At 44.0% G+C, this 19677-nt stretch overlaps 1 protein-coding gene across 1 annotated transcript in view; it reads right to left on the reverse strand.

Moving 5' to 3' along the window:
• The window catches only part of plppr5a (phospholipid phosphatase related 5a), a 49746-nt gene that overhangs the window by 13956 nt on the left and 16113 nt on the right, over positions 1–19677 (reverse strand). The window contains exons 2-4 of the mRNA XM_024009102.2: positions 18658–18790; positions 12201–12451; positions 4069–4249 (exon numbers count right to left, since the gene is read on the reverse strand). Coding sequence (XP_023864870.1) covers positions 4069–4249; positions 12201–12451; positions 18658–18790 — 565 coding nt within the window. The remainder of the gene's footprint in view (positions 1–4068; positions 4250–12200; positions 12452–18657; positions 18791–19677) is intronic.

Raw genomic sequence — 19677 nt, forward strand, 5'->3', positions numbered from 1 at the left:
GAAGTTTGTTTTATGATGAGTAAATTGGTCATACACGTTGCTCTATCTAGTAATTCTAGTCGATTTGTGATGGTGGGTGCAATTGTAAACTGTGATTTCTACCTGAAATATGCATTTTTTCTAACAAAAACTATCCTATACCATGAATATGTTATCAGACTGTCATCTGAAGAGGTTTTTTCTTGTTAGTGGATATCAATATCTTAGTTGAGCCGAATTGGTGATAGCACCTGAAGGAGTAAGAAACTGATGGAGTTAGAATAGTGGTGTATTTTGCTAACGTGTTTAGCTAATAGATTTACATATTTTGTCTTCCCTGTAAAACATTTTAAAATCTGAATGAGTGGCTTATTCACAAGATCTGTATCTTTCATCTGGTGTCTTGGACTTGTGATTTAATGATATTTAGATGCTACTATCTACTTTTGAAGCTATGCTAGCTATGCTAATTAGTGTGTGGGGGGGGTGGGGGGTGCTCCCGGACCCGGGGTAGAGGCTCGTGAAAGGTTAAACCCCTTCTTGACCCCACTCCTGGACAAGCTCACTGAGGGTAGTGAGCCTCTAGGTCATACACTATCTCAGGACAAGTGCAACATCAGAGATGACATACAATGGTTCCAGACACTACCACACACATCCCCCAATGCCAAAGGAGGGAGTGACTGGCATTGGTACAGACATTGTGGAGACAAGTAATTGGTTCCCCATTAATCACACCATCCCTTCACGGTTTAAGAATAGGTAAAGATATATTCACATATGAAGACAATGTTCCCTCCTGTCCTCTTTCCTTTCTGATATTCTGCATAGCACCAGGGACATGTGAAAGACAAGCCTGACCTCTCCCCTCTCTGGGCCCCAGGTGACTGAGCCCCAGCTGAGGGAAGAAGTGCAACTGCCAACACCGTAGTCCGAAGGGATACATTCTAATAACAAGTATATCACATAAGCATATTATGCAGATAAGACATCTTAATTATCTATGTTACCCAAATAATTCTGATTCTTCCGCTACAACTTGCAATTCCAGATGTAAAAGTGAAACTCTAATTTGCATTTCCATATGTAAGAAAATCTCACTTTCACATGTGGAATTGCAAGTTCACATATGGAGTAGAAATAATGTTATTCTCCACACTTGAAAAGATGGTGTTAACATGTTGCAGTTGCAATGTTTTTACTGGTGGAATTTGGGTGACCACATCTAAAAATCCCAAATGCGGGACAAGGGAACGATTTTACGGGACATTCACGCAACAGGAGAGAATATATTGTTTTAGAGCAGGTTAAATTTAAAAAGTTTTGAGCTGAAAAAAAAAATCTGATAACGTGATTATATAAAACACCTCCCTCTTTCCTGCAATTTTCACTCTCTTTTGTTATGTTACCCTGGGCTTTGCTTTCACTGTCTTTTTTCCAGTTGCATGTTTTGGCACATTCATTCCAGCAGCATAGCACCCTGTATCCCACTGCTGGTTTACCTCTGATGCTAAGCAGGGTTGGTCCTGGTCAGTCCCTAGATGGGAGACCAGATGTAGCTGGAAGTGGTGAAAATAAACAAGGGATCAAAACATTTTTAAAATGTCTGACTTTCAATCACAAAAACATTTATGGGAATTGTTCACACGTGTCCCGAAAACCATATTATTATTTTTTCAAGTTTTCACACCTGTGCTTTCTTCCTGATAATGCGTGATATGCGTCTGCTAGCCTGTGATTTGGTCTCAGAAATCCCATGCTGGTCCATAGCCACGTATCCCCTTTCCCCATTCAGTCTAGTTAACTAGGCCATACTAGGTTAGTGTCCCGAATGGAACCCTACGCTCTACATTGTGCACTACGTCTGACCAGGGCCCATAGTGTAGTTTATCATTTGGGACAGAACCTAGCACAACCCTCCACCTCTCTTCTACCCAGGGAAAAACTACACAACAACTCTCCATCCATGCTGGAAAAATTGTATGATTTGCTAGTCTTTGAAGAGAAGTATGTGCTAGTAGTAATATGGAGTTGTTGAGGACAAACATGTTAGCTACAGTATGAGCAACAACCTAGCGCTAATGTATCCACACCCAATTTGTAATCCACAACCAGTTCAGCTAGATTTCTCCACAGAATAGTGCTCTGAAATCTGAGAAACGCTTGTTCATACTCAATCTATTAAGAAACACACCATAGAATAACATTGTATTGCAGAGATATCACAGGAATCCACTCATACAGGAGCTCACTTGAACTGTCCTAAACAGCTCCACATGGCCCCACTGCATTCATCTGACCCAATTAGCCAGCCATACGAGGAAGAAAACCCTCGCAGGACTGAGCCTTTGCCAGGGATATGCAGGGTTTCCATCAACATCTAGATAGTTAAATAAGGACCACGGTAGCAGATTCATGATCAGATGGTCGTCACAAGCTACCATAGCCACAAAGTCATAAACCCTGACTATTTCGATAATTTCTCTTCTTAAAATGTGATTATTAACATAACCCTAACTGTAACCATAACCTTAACCACAATGCTAACTTCATGCCTAACCTTAAATGAAGACCAAAAAGCTCATTTTTGTTTTCATGAATATAGCCAAGATCAGTGCTTAGGGGCAACTTCATCCTACATCTTGTTGTTATCCCTGGCCATTCTCCTCTAAATTAGGAGCCTTGTGGCAATATGAAACATGGGTAACCTGTGTCACCTAGGAGATGGTGAGAGAGAAGGGACACAGGCAAGCACAGGGTAATATTCATTTAGTTTCAAATTGAATACACCCCAGGCAGATACACACGTATACTTGTCTGACTCAGTGATACCTGGGGAACCTATTAAAGTTCATAAATTCATCAAGACTAAAATATAAAGCACATCTTTCCATTATGTTCCCTTCTGGATTCTTCAGATTGAATATGAAACTCCATAAATCCATCTGGTATGTACCGGTACTCTGATGTTTGGTAGTTGTGGTTGTTCGACATATCAACATTGAAAACACCTGATGCCCCCATCATCTATCCAAATGAGTTTTCCCTTGATGTTGGCAGCATGGGAAAATGATTTTGCACCGTCTGTAGCTTTTGAAAGACTTGGACAGAGATTTGACACGGCCTCACAACACACAGAGAAAAACACTGGTCCAAACAAGTCTATCGGTCAAAGGGGAGATAACAAGATCCAATTCATCTAATATAAAATATTCATAGAGCCTTCTTTTCTATTGCCTCACCAATGTAAGTTCAAGAACAGAATTACTCTTCACTTTTTCATGCAAATGAATATACAGTATGTAGATGACTTGACTTGGACCAGAAAAAAGTAATGACGGCGTGATCATATTTTAGATTAAAATGAAAGAAATTGAAGAGCTGACAGTGAGACTGCATAAAATGATTTATAAAATGATTTATGTAGCAAATACAAAACAAACACTTGTACAGAGTTAAAACAACAAGCATATACATTTGAAAATGGCGAGGGCCTCATGATGAGTATGTGTAAAAAACGTAATATGTACAGTGAGGGAAAAAAGTATTTGATCCCCTGCTGATTTTGTACGTTTTCCCACTGACAAAGAAATGATCAGTCTATAATTTTAATGGTAGGTTTATTTCCCTCATTTAAAATGCAAATCAAATTTATAACATTTTTGACATGCGTTTTTCTGGATTTTTTTGTTGTTATTCTGTCTCTCACTGTTCAAATAAACCTACCATTAAAATTATAGACTGATCATTATCAAATACTTTTTTCCCTCACTGTAATAAGCATGTTATAAGCATGGAACAAATGTGTAATAAGCATGTAATAAACATGTAATAAGCAGTAATACACATGTAATAAGCAGTAAAACACATGTAATAAACATGTAATAAACAGTAATACACATGTAATAAACATGTAATAAACATGTAATACACATGTAATAAACAGTAATACACATGTAATAAGTATGTTATAAGCATGTAATAAACATGAGTATGTAATGAGCATGTAACAGGATTTAACAAACACATTCATAGAACTGATCCTTTTATCTTTAAACAGAAGTCTCTAGTATAAAGACATTGGTTCACTCACCATGAAGACTGCTATTGCCCCTCCGATGATGAACCCGGCGATGACGTCACACCAGTGGTTGCGGTACTCCACTACCCTGTTGATTCCTGTGAGGAAGGCCAGACACATAAGTCCCAGAGATAGGAGTGGCTTGGCCAGCTTGGTCCCCTTGGCCTTCACTTTTAACGTGATGTACATCTGCAGCAGGGAGACAAACACACACACAACAGTACTCAGTTTGATAGTATGTTAAGTGTTGTCATGACGTTGGCCTGAGTGGGGGAGGTTTTACGACCCCCATAAATAACTTTCCCCCTTTTCCTCTCTCTACTTTACCGATGTGACTATTGAAAATCCCTTTGTTAACATTGAGAGAGAGTCTGGTGACATCAAAAGATGGGAACAGAACCATATTTCGGTAATCCAACCAGCTGACAATTATCGTTGGTACTAAATGAATATGATGCCAGATCAGTTGGCGTCTGAGACATTATTCCTGATGATAGGACGACATAAACTGTATCTTGGAAAGCCTACACATTATAGTTATCAGATTCACATGGAATTGTTGTGCAATTTAAATGTTTAAATGTGAAACTATTTGTGAAAAGTTTAAATGTAATTTTAGCTTCCAAATGAGAGAATTGGGTTTTCATGAGTGAACTATGCTCAACTCAGTGGCCCTGCCCATGTGAACAGACATTGGTTATAAACTATGAAACACGCCCTTCTCTCCCTTCCTATATAAGCCCTTGACGAAAATGTAACTTCCTGTTCCAAGGACGTGTGGACTTGAGGTCCCCACGTTGAAAGGACAAAGACCACCTACAGAACTAAGCCAACCTCAGCAAGAATCTAACGAAATTAGCATCGAATTTCAATGTGAAGGTGACAACCTACACGCCGGAAGGATGAATTTCGACTATACCAGCCAGAATATAGCATGAGCATATAGCATGGCAACTTGGTATGAACTTTGAACTCTTATTCACTAAAGAAGTGATACCTCCTAGCCGTCGTGTTAGCGCAGCAACTGTAGACGTGGGCTAGGAGAGGACGGACAGAGTAACTGTTCTACCACACGACGACGGTACTACCAAGTAATCCATTCTACCACGCTCCAATTCACCACTAGACATTCTTCAGAGGACCAGAGATCCATTAAGTACAAACAGGCCTTCCATCGACGACCAATCTACCGAAGCGCAGCTCAGAGTAAATATTTATTGCATTCTCCTTTTTCAAATGGGCGGTTATTTAGAATGCATAAGATTCTGTATTTACGGTAGCATAGCTTCTCCCTTTGTTACTCAGTCTTCCCGCTATTTCACTCAAACCCAACCCCCTCTCTTTGTGTAACCAGCCGTTGTACCTGGTGGACGGAACAGATACGTTTTCTTTATGACATAATTTGTAATCAATGTATGATCTATTCTGTGTGATTATTTAGGTATTTAGTAAATAAATAATTAAACCAAATTTTGTATTGCTGATTCAACTTTTCAGCCAGGGTTCGTGAAGATAACCAAGAATTTACAACTTTCAGATGAGACTGAATAAAGTGACGATTAAATATTGACTGCTATTGATGTAAAAGATTTCTAGGTCTTTAAGAGTTTATTCGGAAGATAACAGCACTATAAACATTATTTTGTGGTGCACCGACTTTCTAGTTAATTATGTTCACCTGATTAGCTTAATCAGGTAATATTAATTACAGAGAAATGATTTTATAGAATAGCATGTCATATCACTTAATCCGGCATAGCCAAAGACACGACAGTGTGTAAAGGGGAGATGCTCAAGGGTAATTTGCAATAAGCATGAATTATTAAGAGTTCATCACATTTTTGGGAGGGCTTATAATTTTCAACTATAAGATAATTGGTCGCGTTCAAGATCCTCAAATCAGTGATGCATTGTGGATAAATTGTGACTGACCTACAAATAATAATGAGTAGTTATTAACGAAGCAAGGTGATTTGTTGATCAGTCAGTTGCGACTCGCCTGCAATGCCGGCTGCAATGTCGAACAAGCCCATTGTCTCTGTAGTTCATTTGCTGAAAGGTACTATTGCTGAATCTGCCACTAAAGGTTAACATTTTAAATGATTTTGCAGTTTCAATTTAGTTGGAGATGAGAGGAAACTTTTGCTCCAGTAACATTTGGAAACGACTTGCTGCATCATTGTTTCTGCCTTTCCAGCTCACCTCTAGTCCTTCGCTCCTTTAGCAACCAGCACTACTCTAGCGATAACATTGGAAATAATTAAGCGAATAGAAATACTGTCTTCTAGGCATTCCAATGTTATTCTGGACACATCAGCCACTCATCTATGGTAGAGTTAAAGTTAATTCGCCCCGAAGCCCCATGTTAAATAGAGGTCCAATTTCTTTGAGAGAAACGTGCATTCGGAAAGTATTCAGACCCCTTGAATTTTTACACATTTGGTTACATTACAGCCTTATTCTAAAATGGATGAAATTGTTTTTTTTCGACCCCATCAACTTACACACAATACCCCATAATGACAAAGCAAAAAAAAAATAATCCACTCTTTGCTGTGTGCTTAGGGTCGTTGTCCTGTTGGAAGGTGAACCTTTGCCCCAGTCTGAGTTCCTAAGGGCTCTGGAGCAGGTTTTCATCAAGGATCTCCCTGTACTTTGCTCCATTCATCTTTCCCTAGATCCTGACTAGTCTCTCAACCCCTGCCGCGGTATTCTCCAGACGTGATGCTTGGCATTCAGGCCAAACAGTTCAATCTTGGTTTCATCAGACCAGAGAATCTTGTTTCTCATGGTCTGAGAATTGTTTAGGCGTCTTTTAGCAAACTTCAACCGGGCTGTCGTGTGCCTTTTACTGAGGAGTGGCTTCCGTCTGGCCACTCTACCATAAAGGCCTTTGGTCGAGTGCTGCAGAGATGGTTGTCCTTCTGGAAGGTTCTCCCATCTCCACAGAGGAACTCTGGAGCTCTGTCAGAGTGACCATCGGATTCTTGGTGACCTCCCTGACCAAGACTCTTCTCCCCCGATTGCTCAGTTTGGCCGCGCGGATAGCTCTAGGAAGAGTCTTGGTGGTTCCAAACTTCTTCCATTTAAGAATGATGGAGGCCACTGTGTTCTTGGGGAACTTCAATGCTGCAGAAATGTTTTGGTACCCTTCCCCAGATCTGTGCCTCGAAACAATCCTGTCTCGGAGCTCTACAGACAATTCCTTCAACCTCATGGATTGGTTTTTGCTCTGACGTGCACTGTCAACTGTGGGACCTTATATAAACAGGGGTGTGCCTTTCCAAATCATGTCCAATCAATTAAATTTACCACAGGTGGGCTTCAATCAAGTTGTAGAAACACCGCAAGGATGATCAGAGGAAACAGGATGCACCTCAGCTCAATTTCGAGTCTCATAGTAAAGGGTCTGAATACCTATGTAAATAAGCAGTGATGCACCGATATGACATTTTTGGCCGATACCAATATCCGATATTTTCCTTGCGAAAAATACCGATACAGATAACCGATATTTAAAATTTTAGCAGCCTTTTAAGCATTCTAGTACAGTTAAATAGTTAACACACACACATGGACGCAGCGGTCTAAGGCACTGCATGAGGTGTCACTGGTTCCAATCCAGGCTGTATCACATCCGGCCGTGATTGGGAGTCCCATAGGGTGGCGCACAATTGGCCCACCGTCGTCTGGGTTTGGCCGGGGTAGGCCGTCATTGTAAATAAGAATTTGTTCTTAACTGACTTGTCTAGATAAATAAAGGTTGCACACACCACACTGACCAAAAAGTTATTTTGTTGGCATTTACGCATGTCCCCATTACCAATAAAACATAATCAAAACCTATTTCTTTCACTTACTGTGCTGTTTCGTTGTTCATTTGTTCAGTCATTTCATTCTCAACCAGGATTTCTATGGAATGCCGTTTGGGTCTTTGTGTGTCAAAAAGATACGTGTGAAATTACACTATTTGACGTGTCAAATAAGCTTGTAGATAAATCAGGACCTGAATATGACTGCACGTCACATAATAATTTAACGCGTTCATACATTTTTTACGTAGTTTTTACACATTGATTACACTATCACTCGTATTTCATATGTCACAACGATTCATCGATACGTATGCTATAATGCTGGTAAAGTCGTCTAGTGCACAAACAGTGCTGGTCATGGATGAAAACAATGTTCTTCCCCAAAAACATAGCAAAACGACATAATCTGTTTCAGTAGCTATAGTTAACTAGCTAACTAAATAGCTAGGTGTCATCATCTAAAATAACCCTCATTTATAAGACAGTTCTTATTTGATTAATGGTGGTCGGACCCATCTATGTGAAGCTAGCCACAATAAGGATTAGCCACAATAGTGGACTTTGCAGTTAGCCTTCGAAATAAAAGTATGTAATTGACAGTGATGCAAATGAATACAAATAGTAGAATTATGCCATAATTGAATAGATCACGCTAAACGAGGTTGGAATGTTGTTATATAAAATCAACAAAAGACGATAATTTGTTAATTTGACAAAAATCTGTTGAAATCACACTGGATGTATTAGACTTTAGAATTGCATTGGGGGCATACTTATTTCACTGTACAGCCTTACGTATGGATTGTGGATCAATGACATGGGATATCAGTCTACTCAATACCCAAGCTATTTTTTCCCAACGTCCTCCACAGAGTTATCAGACTCCAAAACATCCATGCAGTATTGTTTTTCCTTTGGAATAGTGTTCAATACACATAGGTTGACAATAAATGTGGCTCAATTCACAGTTGTTTCAGAGTCCCACAATAAGAGCTACGACGTGACCTCCCTGACCAAGACACTTCTCCCCCGATTGCTCGTCGTAGCTCTTATTGTGGGACTCTGCATGGATGTTTTGGAGTCTGATAACTCTGTGGAGGACGTTGGGAAAAAATAGCTTGGGTATTGAGTAGACTGATATGCCATTTCATTGATCCCAAATCCTTACGTAAAGCTGTACAGTGCAATATGAATGTCAATACACACCATAGGCTGACTGGGGAGGTGATTTCACAGTCCCGTGATAAGAGCTACAACGCTAATATTTGCGTAACTCTTCACAGTCGTGTTATGTGCGTATCACAGAATAGACTGATACCCCATTTCATTGCTTCACATTCCAACCTTGTTTAACATTATCTAGTCTAAATATGTCATGATTCCACAAATTGTAACCTTCTGCATCACTTTCAAAGAGGTACTTTCATTTTGAAGGCAAACTGCCAATTCCACTATTGTGCCTAATCCTTATTGTGGCTAGCTTCACAACACATAAGACGGTCCGGTCGAGCCTCACTAGCCAGATGAAGCTAGCTGGCTGCTTACAACATTAGCTTTGGGCAACAGGGTTAAGTAGCCGGCTAGCTATTTATTTTCATGAACTGAAGTTCAATTTCAATAGGCGAACAACAAGTGGCTACCTAGCCAATACTTCATAAATCATTGCTAAGAATAATGAACATGACTGCAGTTTCTACTGGTTATTGTTTTCAGGCTGGTTGTATTGGTGCTAGCTAGGTACCAAGCTAAAGCTAGCTAGCTACCCCAGAAGTTGCGTCAAACAAATAATGCTTAATTTCTAACGCGGTATTGTAAACACATCATTTGTGGCCAGTGTTTGCTAGTTTGTACAGCTTTGACAGTGCTACTGATAGTGGTGGCTTCCACGTGCAAATTCAGAACACACAACATTCTATAATAGAACTGTGTTATTTTACATGTCAAATTAAAAGCTTATTTAACGTGTCAAATAGTGTTATTGTCAAATAGTGTTATTTGACGTGTATATTTTTTGAAACGCAAAGACCCAAATGGCATCCCATAGTATGTCGTGAAGCTAATAGCAGTGACGCTATTACTGTGTAACTCCGGTAAGGCAACATCTGAAAAACAGAGCACTTGGTAGTGTGTACCGGTGCTCGACCAGTCGGTGAAAGCCAACATCACCCACGACAGAGAACGGTTGATTGTCAAGGGCAAGGAATTCCATTATCTTGGCGTTAATGGATTTCGCCATTGAGTTGTCTCGCTGAAATGTTCTTACTCCTTCAAATGACTGCTCGACTTGTTGACTGCTCGATCCACACAGCAGACATTGTGGGCTAGGTTAGGAATGCTGTGTTGCACGTGTGGCGCAACATTTTATGTGGCATCATTACGTCATGTACCTACGTTATATAGGTATATCGTTTTTGCACATAGGCTTTAAACTAGACATCGGGCCGATCCCGATGTTGGCATTTTAGCTAATATCGTCAGATTCCGATATGTTCACCAATATATCGTGCATCCCTATAAATAAGGTATTTTTATTTAATTTAAAAAACCTGTTTTCGCTTTGTCATTATGGGGTACTGTGTATAGATTTGATAATAAAGCTGTAACGTAACAAAATGTGGAAAAAGTCAAGGGGTATGAATACTTTCCGAATGCACTGTATATTGTGGCAACACTACAGTAACATGTCTATCCAACTGAGACTAATTAAATATGACACTTCCCAAGAAACTTACAGTACAGTGAGGGCATACATTTTTGCTATGTGTGTGGCTGTGATTCCTGCGGGGGGAAAAAACAAAACCTTGATGTTAGTCTGCTAGTACCACCATTGCCATACTCTTACCAACTGAGCCACACAGATCAGACCATTTTCCACTAACCTCCAAGGTTCCATTATCATTAACTGTTATCGTTTCTGAAAAGCATGCCCACCAAACTGCTGTGTCTAGCCTCTACCCTCAGACTTCACATACAATCCATTTCTAGGAGAGAACTCTTTTCCTCCTTAGAAACATCCAAATCTTAGAGAACTCGCCACTTGAGCTGAATTTGGAAATGAGGGAGCACAGAAGAGGACCGGGTGCTGATGCTGCTGATTTTGCAGCACCCTTCTCCCACCGTCTTCAGAGAGGAAGCTCTTCAATAAGAACTAATTTGATCAAAGCGCTCAATACCAGTGACATCAACAACAGCAGCAACCCCTCAAAACATCAACAGGGCATTCTGAGCAGAGCAGAATCCAAGCAGAGCATTCTGCTCAGCCTACATCCAACCTTTCATTCAATATCATAGCAGCAGTACAATGTAGGCCCGGGGTGAAAAGCCATGGGCCTACCTTTCTAAATAACAACTGTATACAATTAGGTTCTAAATCTGAACTAAACAGGTAGTCACCACAGAGATATTGCACAACGGTCTACTCAGATCTCCCTTTAAATGAACATAATTTAGCTGTTCAAAAAGTAGTCAAGTCAAACATCTTTCCAATGGAACTTCTCAGTCTCATGAACATCAAATTAATAGGCAAACATTAACATTCTGAAATCCATTCAGAATTTCATAGCAATGAGCTCGCTTTGGTCAAATCAGGGAATATTTTCTATTCTCAAATGTTAAAGAGGTACCAGCAGAGTCAACATCAAGCTACTGAAGTAGGACCACCAATATAAATTAACTATGTATAATAGCCCCTTTAAACAAATCAAATTAATTTTTTTGCCACATGCGCCGAATACAACAAGTGTAGACTTCACCGTGAAATGCTTACTTACAAGCCCTTAACCAACAGTGCAGTTTAAGAAAAATAAAATATTTACCAAGTAGGCTAAAATAAAAAGTAATAATAAAAAGTAACACAATATGAATAACAATAACGAGGCTAATGTAAATTGTCCGGTGGCGATTTTTATGAATTGCTCAGCAGTCATTAGACTTGGGCTTGGGGTTAGAAGCTGTTGAGGAGCCTTTTGTTCCTAGACTTGGCGCTCCAGTACCGCTTGCCGTGCGGTAGCAGAGAAAACAGTCTATAACTTGGGTGACTGGTGTCTGACAATTTTATAGGCTTTCCTCTGACACCGCCTATTATATAGGTCCTGGATGCGGTGCTCAGTGTAGATTGAGAGCCGGTGTAGATTGGCTACAAACTGTGTTTAGTAGTACATTTGGCGTAGTCTGCAGGGTGAGAAACGTATAGTTAGCATGACATCCCCCACTTCACACTATGTACTGTATAATAGCAAACTGTGGTGTAATAATACTATCATACATCATCCCTAATAACAAACAAACAAAAACGGTGACTTCTCCAAATTGCATCCCTGATTTACCGCTGTGTAGAGTGCGGCATAGACACTGAGCGCCGCCTCTTTGGAGGGGAAGGATTTGCGGGCGTGCATGATGTCATCCTCGTTGCCCGTGCACGCCCCCTGTTGGTTGACGAAGCGGGCGGTCTGCACGCAGCCCAGGGCCGTGTAGTTGGGCTTACACACCGTCAGGAAGTGGGGGGACAGGTTCCCCGTCACCACTTGGCCCGCGTTCACAAATATGTCAGTGGAGAAAAGGCCAAAAGCGTACACACCTGGAGAGGGAGGGGGAGAAATAGAGAAAGCGAGAGAGAGCGACAGAGAGAGAGAAAGAACGGGGGTAGAGACAGCGAGAGAAAGAGAGAGACAAAGGCGGGAGAGAGACAGAGAGAAAGGAGGGGCAGAAAGAGGGAGATTGATGAGGACATCAACAAAGGTCAGAGGTGAGGAAGTGAAGAGACAGAGTGATCAACCACTGTGTCTTATGAGTCACAGACTACTGATGAGCACCATGTAATTATCTTGTCTAGACTATAGTCCTTCACCTTGAATGTGTCCTTTGATGCGCTGATGGTGCAACACTAATCCATATAAAATAAACAAACAATTGCTAAATGCTTGACTGCAGTTTATGATTATTCTCAAAAGTGAGATGACAAACTACTAGTCATTGAGCTGAGAATCTATTTAACTTAACTACCCAAAGAGCTTTAAAATCTCTAAATGAGTGGTAAGAACAAGACAGGATGGTAGTGGGTTTCCATTTACTACTAGGTCTGACACATTTACTTCTAAGCCTGTCATTGCAAGAAAATCAGGTTGGACACACTTAAGCCAAGAGGGTTACACTGGAAATGTGCTTCCTGTCCTATAAGCTGCCACTGGCCAAGACTACAGGGTCTCTCTGAGGAAATACTCAGAGTCTCACAGTCACTGCAAAAACCAGAGGAGGCTGATAGGAGGAGCTATATGAGGATGGGCTCATTAGGAATGGAATAAAAACAGTAACAAACACATCAAACATATGGAATCCACATGTTTGACTCAATTCCCATTATTACATTCCAGCCATTACAATGAGTCCGAGCCCATCCTCCTACAGCTCCACCCACCAGCATCCTCTGGTAAAATATAACACTACTGTTCATTTTAGGGTTGACTCTACTTAGTTGACTGGACGATTGTTTGGCCGATAGGCTGTTGGTCGACCGAGATTTATTACGTCGAGTAGTCGCAATCTTTTTTTGTTGTTGCATGGTGCACAAGATACCTGTCTGATTTGCGTCTGTCTCAGTCTATGCACGCAGCCCTCCTACTGTCTATGCAGGCAGCCCCCCTACTGTCTATGCACGCAGCCCTCCTACTGTCTATGCACGCAGCCCGCCTGTCTTGCAGGGCAGCCTCCTATGTCTATGCAGCAGCCCTCCTACTGTCTATGCAGGCAGCCCTCTACTGTCTATGCAGGCCAGCCCTCCTACTGTCTATGCACGCAGCCCTCCTACTGTCTATGCAGGCAGCCCTCCTACTCTCTATGCACGCAGCCCTCCTACTGTCTATGCACGCAGCCCCCCTACTGTCTATGCACGCAGCCCTCCTACTGTCTATCACGCAGCCCTCCTACTGTCTATGCAGGCAGCCTCCTACTGTCTATGCAGGCAGCCTCCCTACTGTCTATGCAGGCAGCCCCCCTACTGTCTATGCAGCAGCCCTCCTACTGTGCTTGCAGGCAGCCCCCCTACTGTCTATGCACGCATCCCTCCTACTGTCTATGCAGCAGCCCTCCTACTGTCTATGCACGCAGCCCCCTACTGTCTATGCAGGCAGCCCTCCTACTGTCTATGCACGCAGCCCTCCTACTGTCTATGCAGGCAGCCTCCTACTGTCTATGCAGCAGCCCCCCTACTGTCTATGCACGCAGCCCTCCTACTGTCTATGCACGCAGCCCTCCTACTGTCTATGCACGCAGCCCTCCTACTGTCTATGCAGGCAGCCCTCCTACTGTCTATGCACGCAGCCCCCTACTGTCTATGCAGCAGGCCCTCCTACTGTCTATGCAGGCAGCCCTCCTACTGTCTATGCAGCAGCCCTCTCTGTCTATTGCAGGCAGCCCTCCTACTGTCTATGCGCAGCCCTCCTACTGTCTATGCACGCGCCCCCCTACTGTCTATGCACGCAGCCCTCCTACTGTCTATGCACGCAGCCCTCCTACTGTCTATAGCAGGCAGGCCCTCCTACGTCTATGCAGGCAGCCCTCCTACTGTTATGCAGGCAGCCTCCTACTGTCTATGCAGGCAGCCCTCCTACTGTCTATGCACGCAGCCCTCCTACTGTCTATGCAGGCAGCCCTCTTACTGTCTAGCGCAGCCCTCCTACTGTCTATGCACGCAGCCCCCTACTGTCTATGCACGCAGCCCTCCTACTGTCTATGCACGCAGCCCTCCTACTGTCTATGCAGGCAGCCTTACTGTCTATGCAGGCAGCCCTCCTACTGTCTATGCAGGCAGCCCCCTACTGTCTCTATGCAGAGCAGCCCTCCTACTGTCTATGCAGGCAGCCCCCCTACTGTCTATGCACGCATCCCTCCCTACTGTCTATGCAGGCAGCCCTCCTCTGCTATGCACGCAGCCCCCCTACTGTCTATGCAGGCAGCCTCCTACTGTCTATGCACGCAGCCTCCTACTGTCTATGCAGCAGCCCCCTACTGTCTATGCAGGCAACCCCCCTACTGTCTATGCACGCAGCCCTCCTACTGTCTATGCACGCAGCCCCCCTACTGCTATGGACGCAGCCCCCTACTGTCTATGCAGGCAGCCCTCCTACTGTCTATGCACGCAGCCCTCCTACTGTCTATGCACGCAGCCCCCCTACTGTCTATGCAGGCAGCCTCCTACTGTCTATGCACGCAGCCCTCTACTGTCTATGCACGCAGCGCCCTACTGTCTATGCACGCAGCCCCCTACTGTCTATGCACGCAGCCCTCCTACTGTCTATGCACGCAGCCCTCCTACTGGTCTAGCACGCAGCCCCTCTGTCTATGCAGGCAGCCCTCCTACTGTCTATGCACGCAGCCCTCCTACTGTCTATGCAGGCAGCCCCCTACTGTCTATGCAGGCAGCCCTCCTACTGTCTATGCAGGCAGCCCTACTACTGTCTATACAGGCAGCCCTCCTACTATCTATGCAGCCAGCCCTCCTACTGTCTATGCACGCAGCCCTCCTACTGTCTATGCACGCAGCCCTCCTACTGTCTATGCACGCAGCCCCCCTACTGTCTATGCAGGCAGCCCTCCTACTGTCTATGCACGCAGCCCTCCTACTGTCTATGCAGGCAGCCCTCCTACTGTCTATGCACGCAGCCCTCCTACTGTCTATGCACGCAGCCCCCCTATGTCTATGCCACGCAGCCCCCTACTGTCTATGCAGGCAGCCCTCCTACTGTCTATGCACGCAGCCCTCCTACCTGTCTATGCACGCAGCCCTCCACTGTCTATGCACGCAGCCCCCTACTGTCTATGCACGCAGCCCTCCTACTGTCTTGCACGCAGCCCCCTACTGTCTATGCACGCAGCCCCCTACTGTCTATGCAGGCAGCCTCCTACTGTCTATGCACGCGAGCCCCCCTACTGTCTATGCACGCAGCCCCCCTACTGTCTATGCACGCAGCCTCCTACTGTCTATGCACGCAGCCCCCCTACTGTCTATGCAGGCAGCCCTCCTACTGTCTATGCACGCAGCCCCCTACTGTCTATGCAGGCAGCCCTCCTACTGTCTATGCACGCAGCCCCCTACTGTCTATGCACGCAGCCCCCCTACTGTCTATGCACGCAGCCCTCCTACTGTCTATGCACGCAGCCCCCCTACTGTCTATGCAGGCAGCCCTCCTACTGTCTATGCACGCAGCCCTCCTACTGTCTATGCAGGCAGCCCTCCTACTGTCTATGCAGGCAGCCTCCTACTGTCTATGCAGGCAGCCCTCCTACTGTCTATGCAGGCAGCCCTCCTACTGTCTATGCACGCAGCCCTCCTACTGTCTATGCAGGCAGCCCTCCTACTGTCTATGCACGCAGCCCTCCTACTGTCTATGCACGCAGCCCTCCTACTGTCTATGCACGCAGCCCCCTACTTTCTATGCAGGCAGCCCTCCTACTGTCTATGCACGCAGCCCCCCTACTGTCTATGCAGGCAGCCCCCTACTGTCTATGCAGGCAGCCCTCCTACTGTCTATGCAGGCAGCCCTCCTACTGTCTATGCAGGCAGCCCTCCTACTGTCTATGCAGGCAGCCCTCCTACTGTCTATGCAGGCAGCCCTCCTACTGTCTATGCACGCAGCCCCCCCACTGTCTATGCACGCAGCCCTCCTACTGTCTATGCAGCAGCCCTCCTACTGTCTATGCACAGCCCTCCTACTGTCTATGCACGCAGCCCTCCTACTGTCTATTCACGCAGCCCTCCTACTGTCTATGCAGGCAGCCCCCTACTGTCTATGCAGGCAGCCCCCTACTGTCTATGCACGCAGCCCCCTACGCTATGCACGCAGCCCCTATGTCATGCACGCAGCCCCCCTACTGTCTATGCACGCAGCCCTCCTACTGTCTATTGCACGCAGCCCTCCTACTGTCTATGCAGGCAGCCCTCCTACTGTCTATGCACGCAGCCCCCTACTGTCTATGCACGCAGCCCCCTACTGTCTATGCACGCAGCCCCCCTACTGTCTATGCACGCACCCTCCTACTGTCTTTGCACGCAGCCCTCCTACTGTCTATGCACGCAGCCCTCCTACTGTCTATGCAGGCCAGCCCCCCCCTGTCTATGCACGCAGCCCTCCTACTGTCTATGCACGCACCCTCCTACTGTCTATGCAGGCAGCCCCCTACTGTCTATGCACGCAGCCCCCTACTGTCTATGCACGCAGCCCTCCTACTGTCTAATGCAGGCAGCCCTCCTACTGTCTATGCACGGCAGCCCCCTCAACTGTCTACTATGGCAGGGCACCCCCACTGTCTATGCACGCAGCCCCCCTACTGTCTATGCACGCAGCCCTCCTACTGTCTATGCACGCAGCCCCCCTACTGTCTATGCACACAGCTCCTATACCCTCCTTATTGTTATTATTTCAATTATTATTATGATCATCATAATAATGATAAGTAATGTAGTTATCATTAGTAGGTTTTGTATAGTAGCCTTGTATAACCACCATCGAGCTGTAGGCCTGTTAAGTCTTAATACCATAACCTACTTACGCCTATATTTCAATAAATAAGCTACTGTATCAGTCAACCAATCATTAATTCGTTCATGCCATCACACAGCATACGAGACATTCATGCTTTGAAATGCAATCAAGCATTTTAGTTATAAAATTAAATAACAAAAGGAGCTTGAATAATTAGCCTAAACAATAAATAAACCGCAATTAATGAATGCATGCAACTGTTTTTAGACTGCTTTATATATATATATATWTTTTTTTTTTTGTTAGAACAGACTCTCTGATTCACACATTTATTTAGTGTTGTTTACACTGTTAAAAATGGTCTGAAAAAAATATATTATTCAAATCTAACAGCAACTGTTTGTCACACATAATACACTCACAACGCTTGCTCCTATAACCTCATTTTTCTTGACCTCCAGGCATTTCAGTAACAGAACTTTTCAGTCAGAAACAAGTAAGAAACTAAATGGCTGTAATGATGTTGCAGCTTCAGCACGGATAACGCAATAAACACTTACTGTGCTGTGGTGCCTTTTCACTGCAGTAGGGAGGAGAGAGAGACAACGTGCGCCAGTCACACAGGCACTCGCTGTCATCAGGCTCTTTCTTGAGTCATTTTTGTGTCTTAATTATTTAATCAAACTGTATGCTTAAAGCATCAGACAAGCTCAGTGCATATGTAGTTGATTTTATTCAAACACTGTCTGTCTACATATGGGAAAATAAGTTGAAACATTTCAAACAATCGACTGGTTGTCGACTGGCTGTCGGCGACAGTCCTAGTCCATAGTACAGCTACTCAAAATGATTTTATCCAATCAATTCCGCTCCATGCCATTTCTAGAGCATTTGGTCATTTTATTTTCATACAGCAAGGGTAAACACCCCAGAGCATTGCTTCAAGCAAGCCCACGGCAAAGACAAACATTCCATTCATCTTTAGTGTTGACTGCAGCCAGACATAGGATAGGTTCAACTTTGTTGGCACTGATGATAGCTTAGAAGATGTTTCTACATTGCATTTTACTAGCAGCATTAAATATAGATAAGCATCACTTATCATCTTATTTTGAGTCAGACCTTTCCTGTTCACCACTTATGGTGAACAGGAAACAATCGTTGTTGAATTTGAAGTGCAGACCTTTGAAATTATATTGTGCACAAGGTACGTGCTACCACATCATAAGTTAGGGCAGCCATTTTACATGGGGACAGTAAGCATTCGGCAAATGGTATGGAGGTAGGTTACTGCCAAAATACGTACCCAGGAAGCGGAAGGTCCTGCGCACCAGAGGGTTGAGGTAACAGCAGTCTCCCATGACAATGATCTTCTCCCGATTGTCCAGGTCCTCTGACACATACTGGAGCAGAAACAACAACGACTCTATCGCTGTGATCTAACATACAGAGAGAGAGAGAGAGAGACTCTAATCGCTGTGATCTAACATACAGAGAGAGAGAGAGAGATAGACTCTAATCACTGATAACAGGATCTGAATATTGTGACCTGATTTTGCAGAAAATGCCATTCATTGAAATCATGGTCCGTTATGCTAACAAATGCAGCTGATTTTCGGGACATTTCTCTGATATAGCGATGCCTTTGTACCACTTGAACCAAATATTCCCTTGAGGGCACAAATTAAGACCTATTCTTGTTGTCTCGCTGCAACCAAGAATAGAGTCCAGTATATAAACCTAAGGCGGAAGAATACTGCACCAATGAACAATGGAGTTGATTTGGGCTCTGATTCAGTTCAGCTGTAATGCCAGTGTTCCACTACAGCTGTTGGCCTTGATTGGCCCGTTTAGCTGAATCGCCAGAGGTCAATGGGTTGAAACACTGATAAGCGCCTTCAGAAAAAGACACAAGGAACTGTGCAGATGCCTAGTATAATGTGTGCAATCATTTCCTGAAACAGAGAACTAAACATTTTGTGGTGGTAGAACGTTAAACCATTGTGTGTGACACCGGTGGTTGGCAATCATGATAGGTTTGTGACTTAAGCCATCAGCTTTAAGAGTGTGGAACAGTAAAGCTGCAGTCTAGACCAGTTGGACCATTCATAATGCAGCAGAGAGAGCAGACATGTTCATAATCTTCTGTAACAGCACATCTCTTAGTCAAAACTGGGTTCTGTTCTTCTTTCTCCCTAGTGTCCCTAGACACTATCCTTACCAGACCTATTGAGTATGGAACAATCAAAAACAGAATCATGATGGAATCACAGCAGAAAAGTATGCCAACTGGGCCTATGCCTTCTAAATACTTAGATGTTCAGGA

The sequence above is a fragment of the Salvelinus sp. IW2-2015 genome, linkage group LG19, assembly GCF_002910315.2.
Source record: "Salvelinus sp. IW2-2015 linkage group LG19, ASM291031v2, whole genome shotgun sequence".
Lineage (NCBI taxonomy): Eukaryota > Metazoa > Chordata > Actinopteri > Salmoniformes > Salmonidae > Salvelinus > Salvelinus sp. IW2-2015.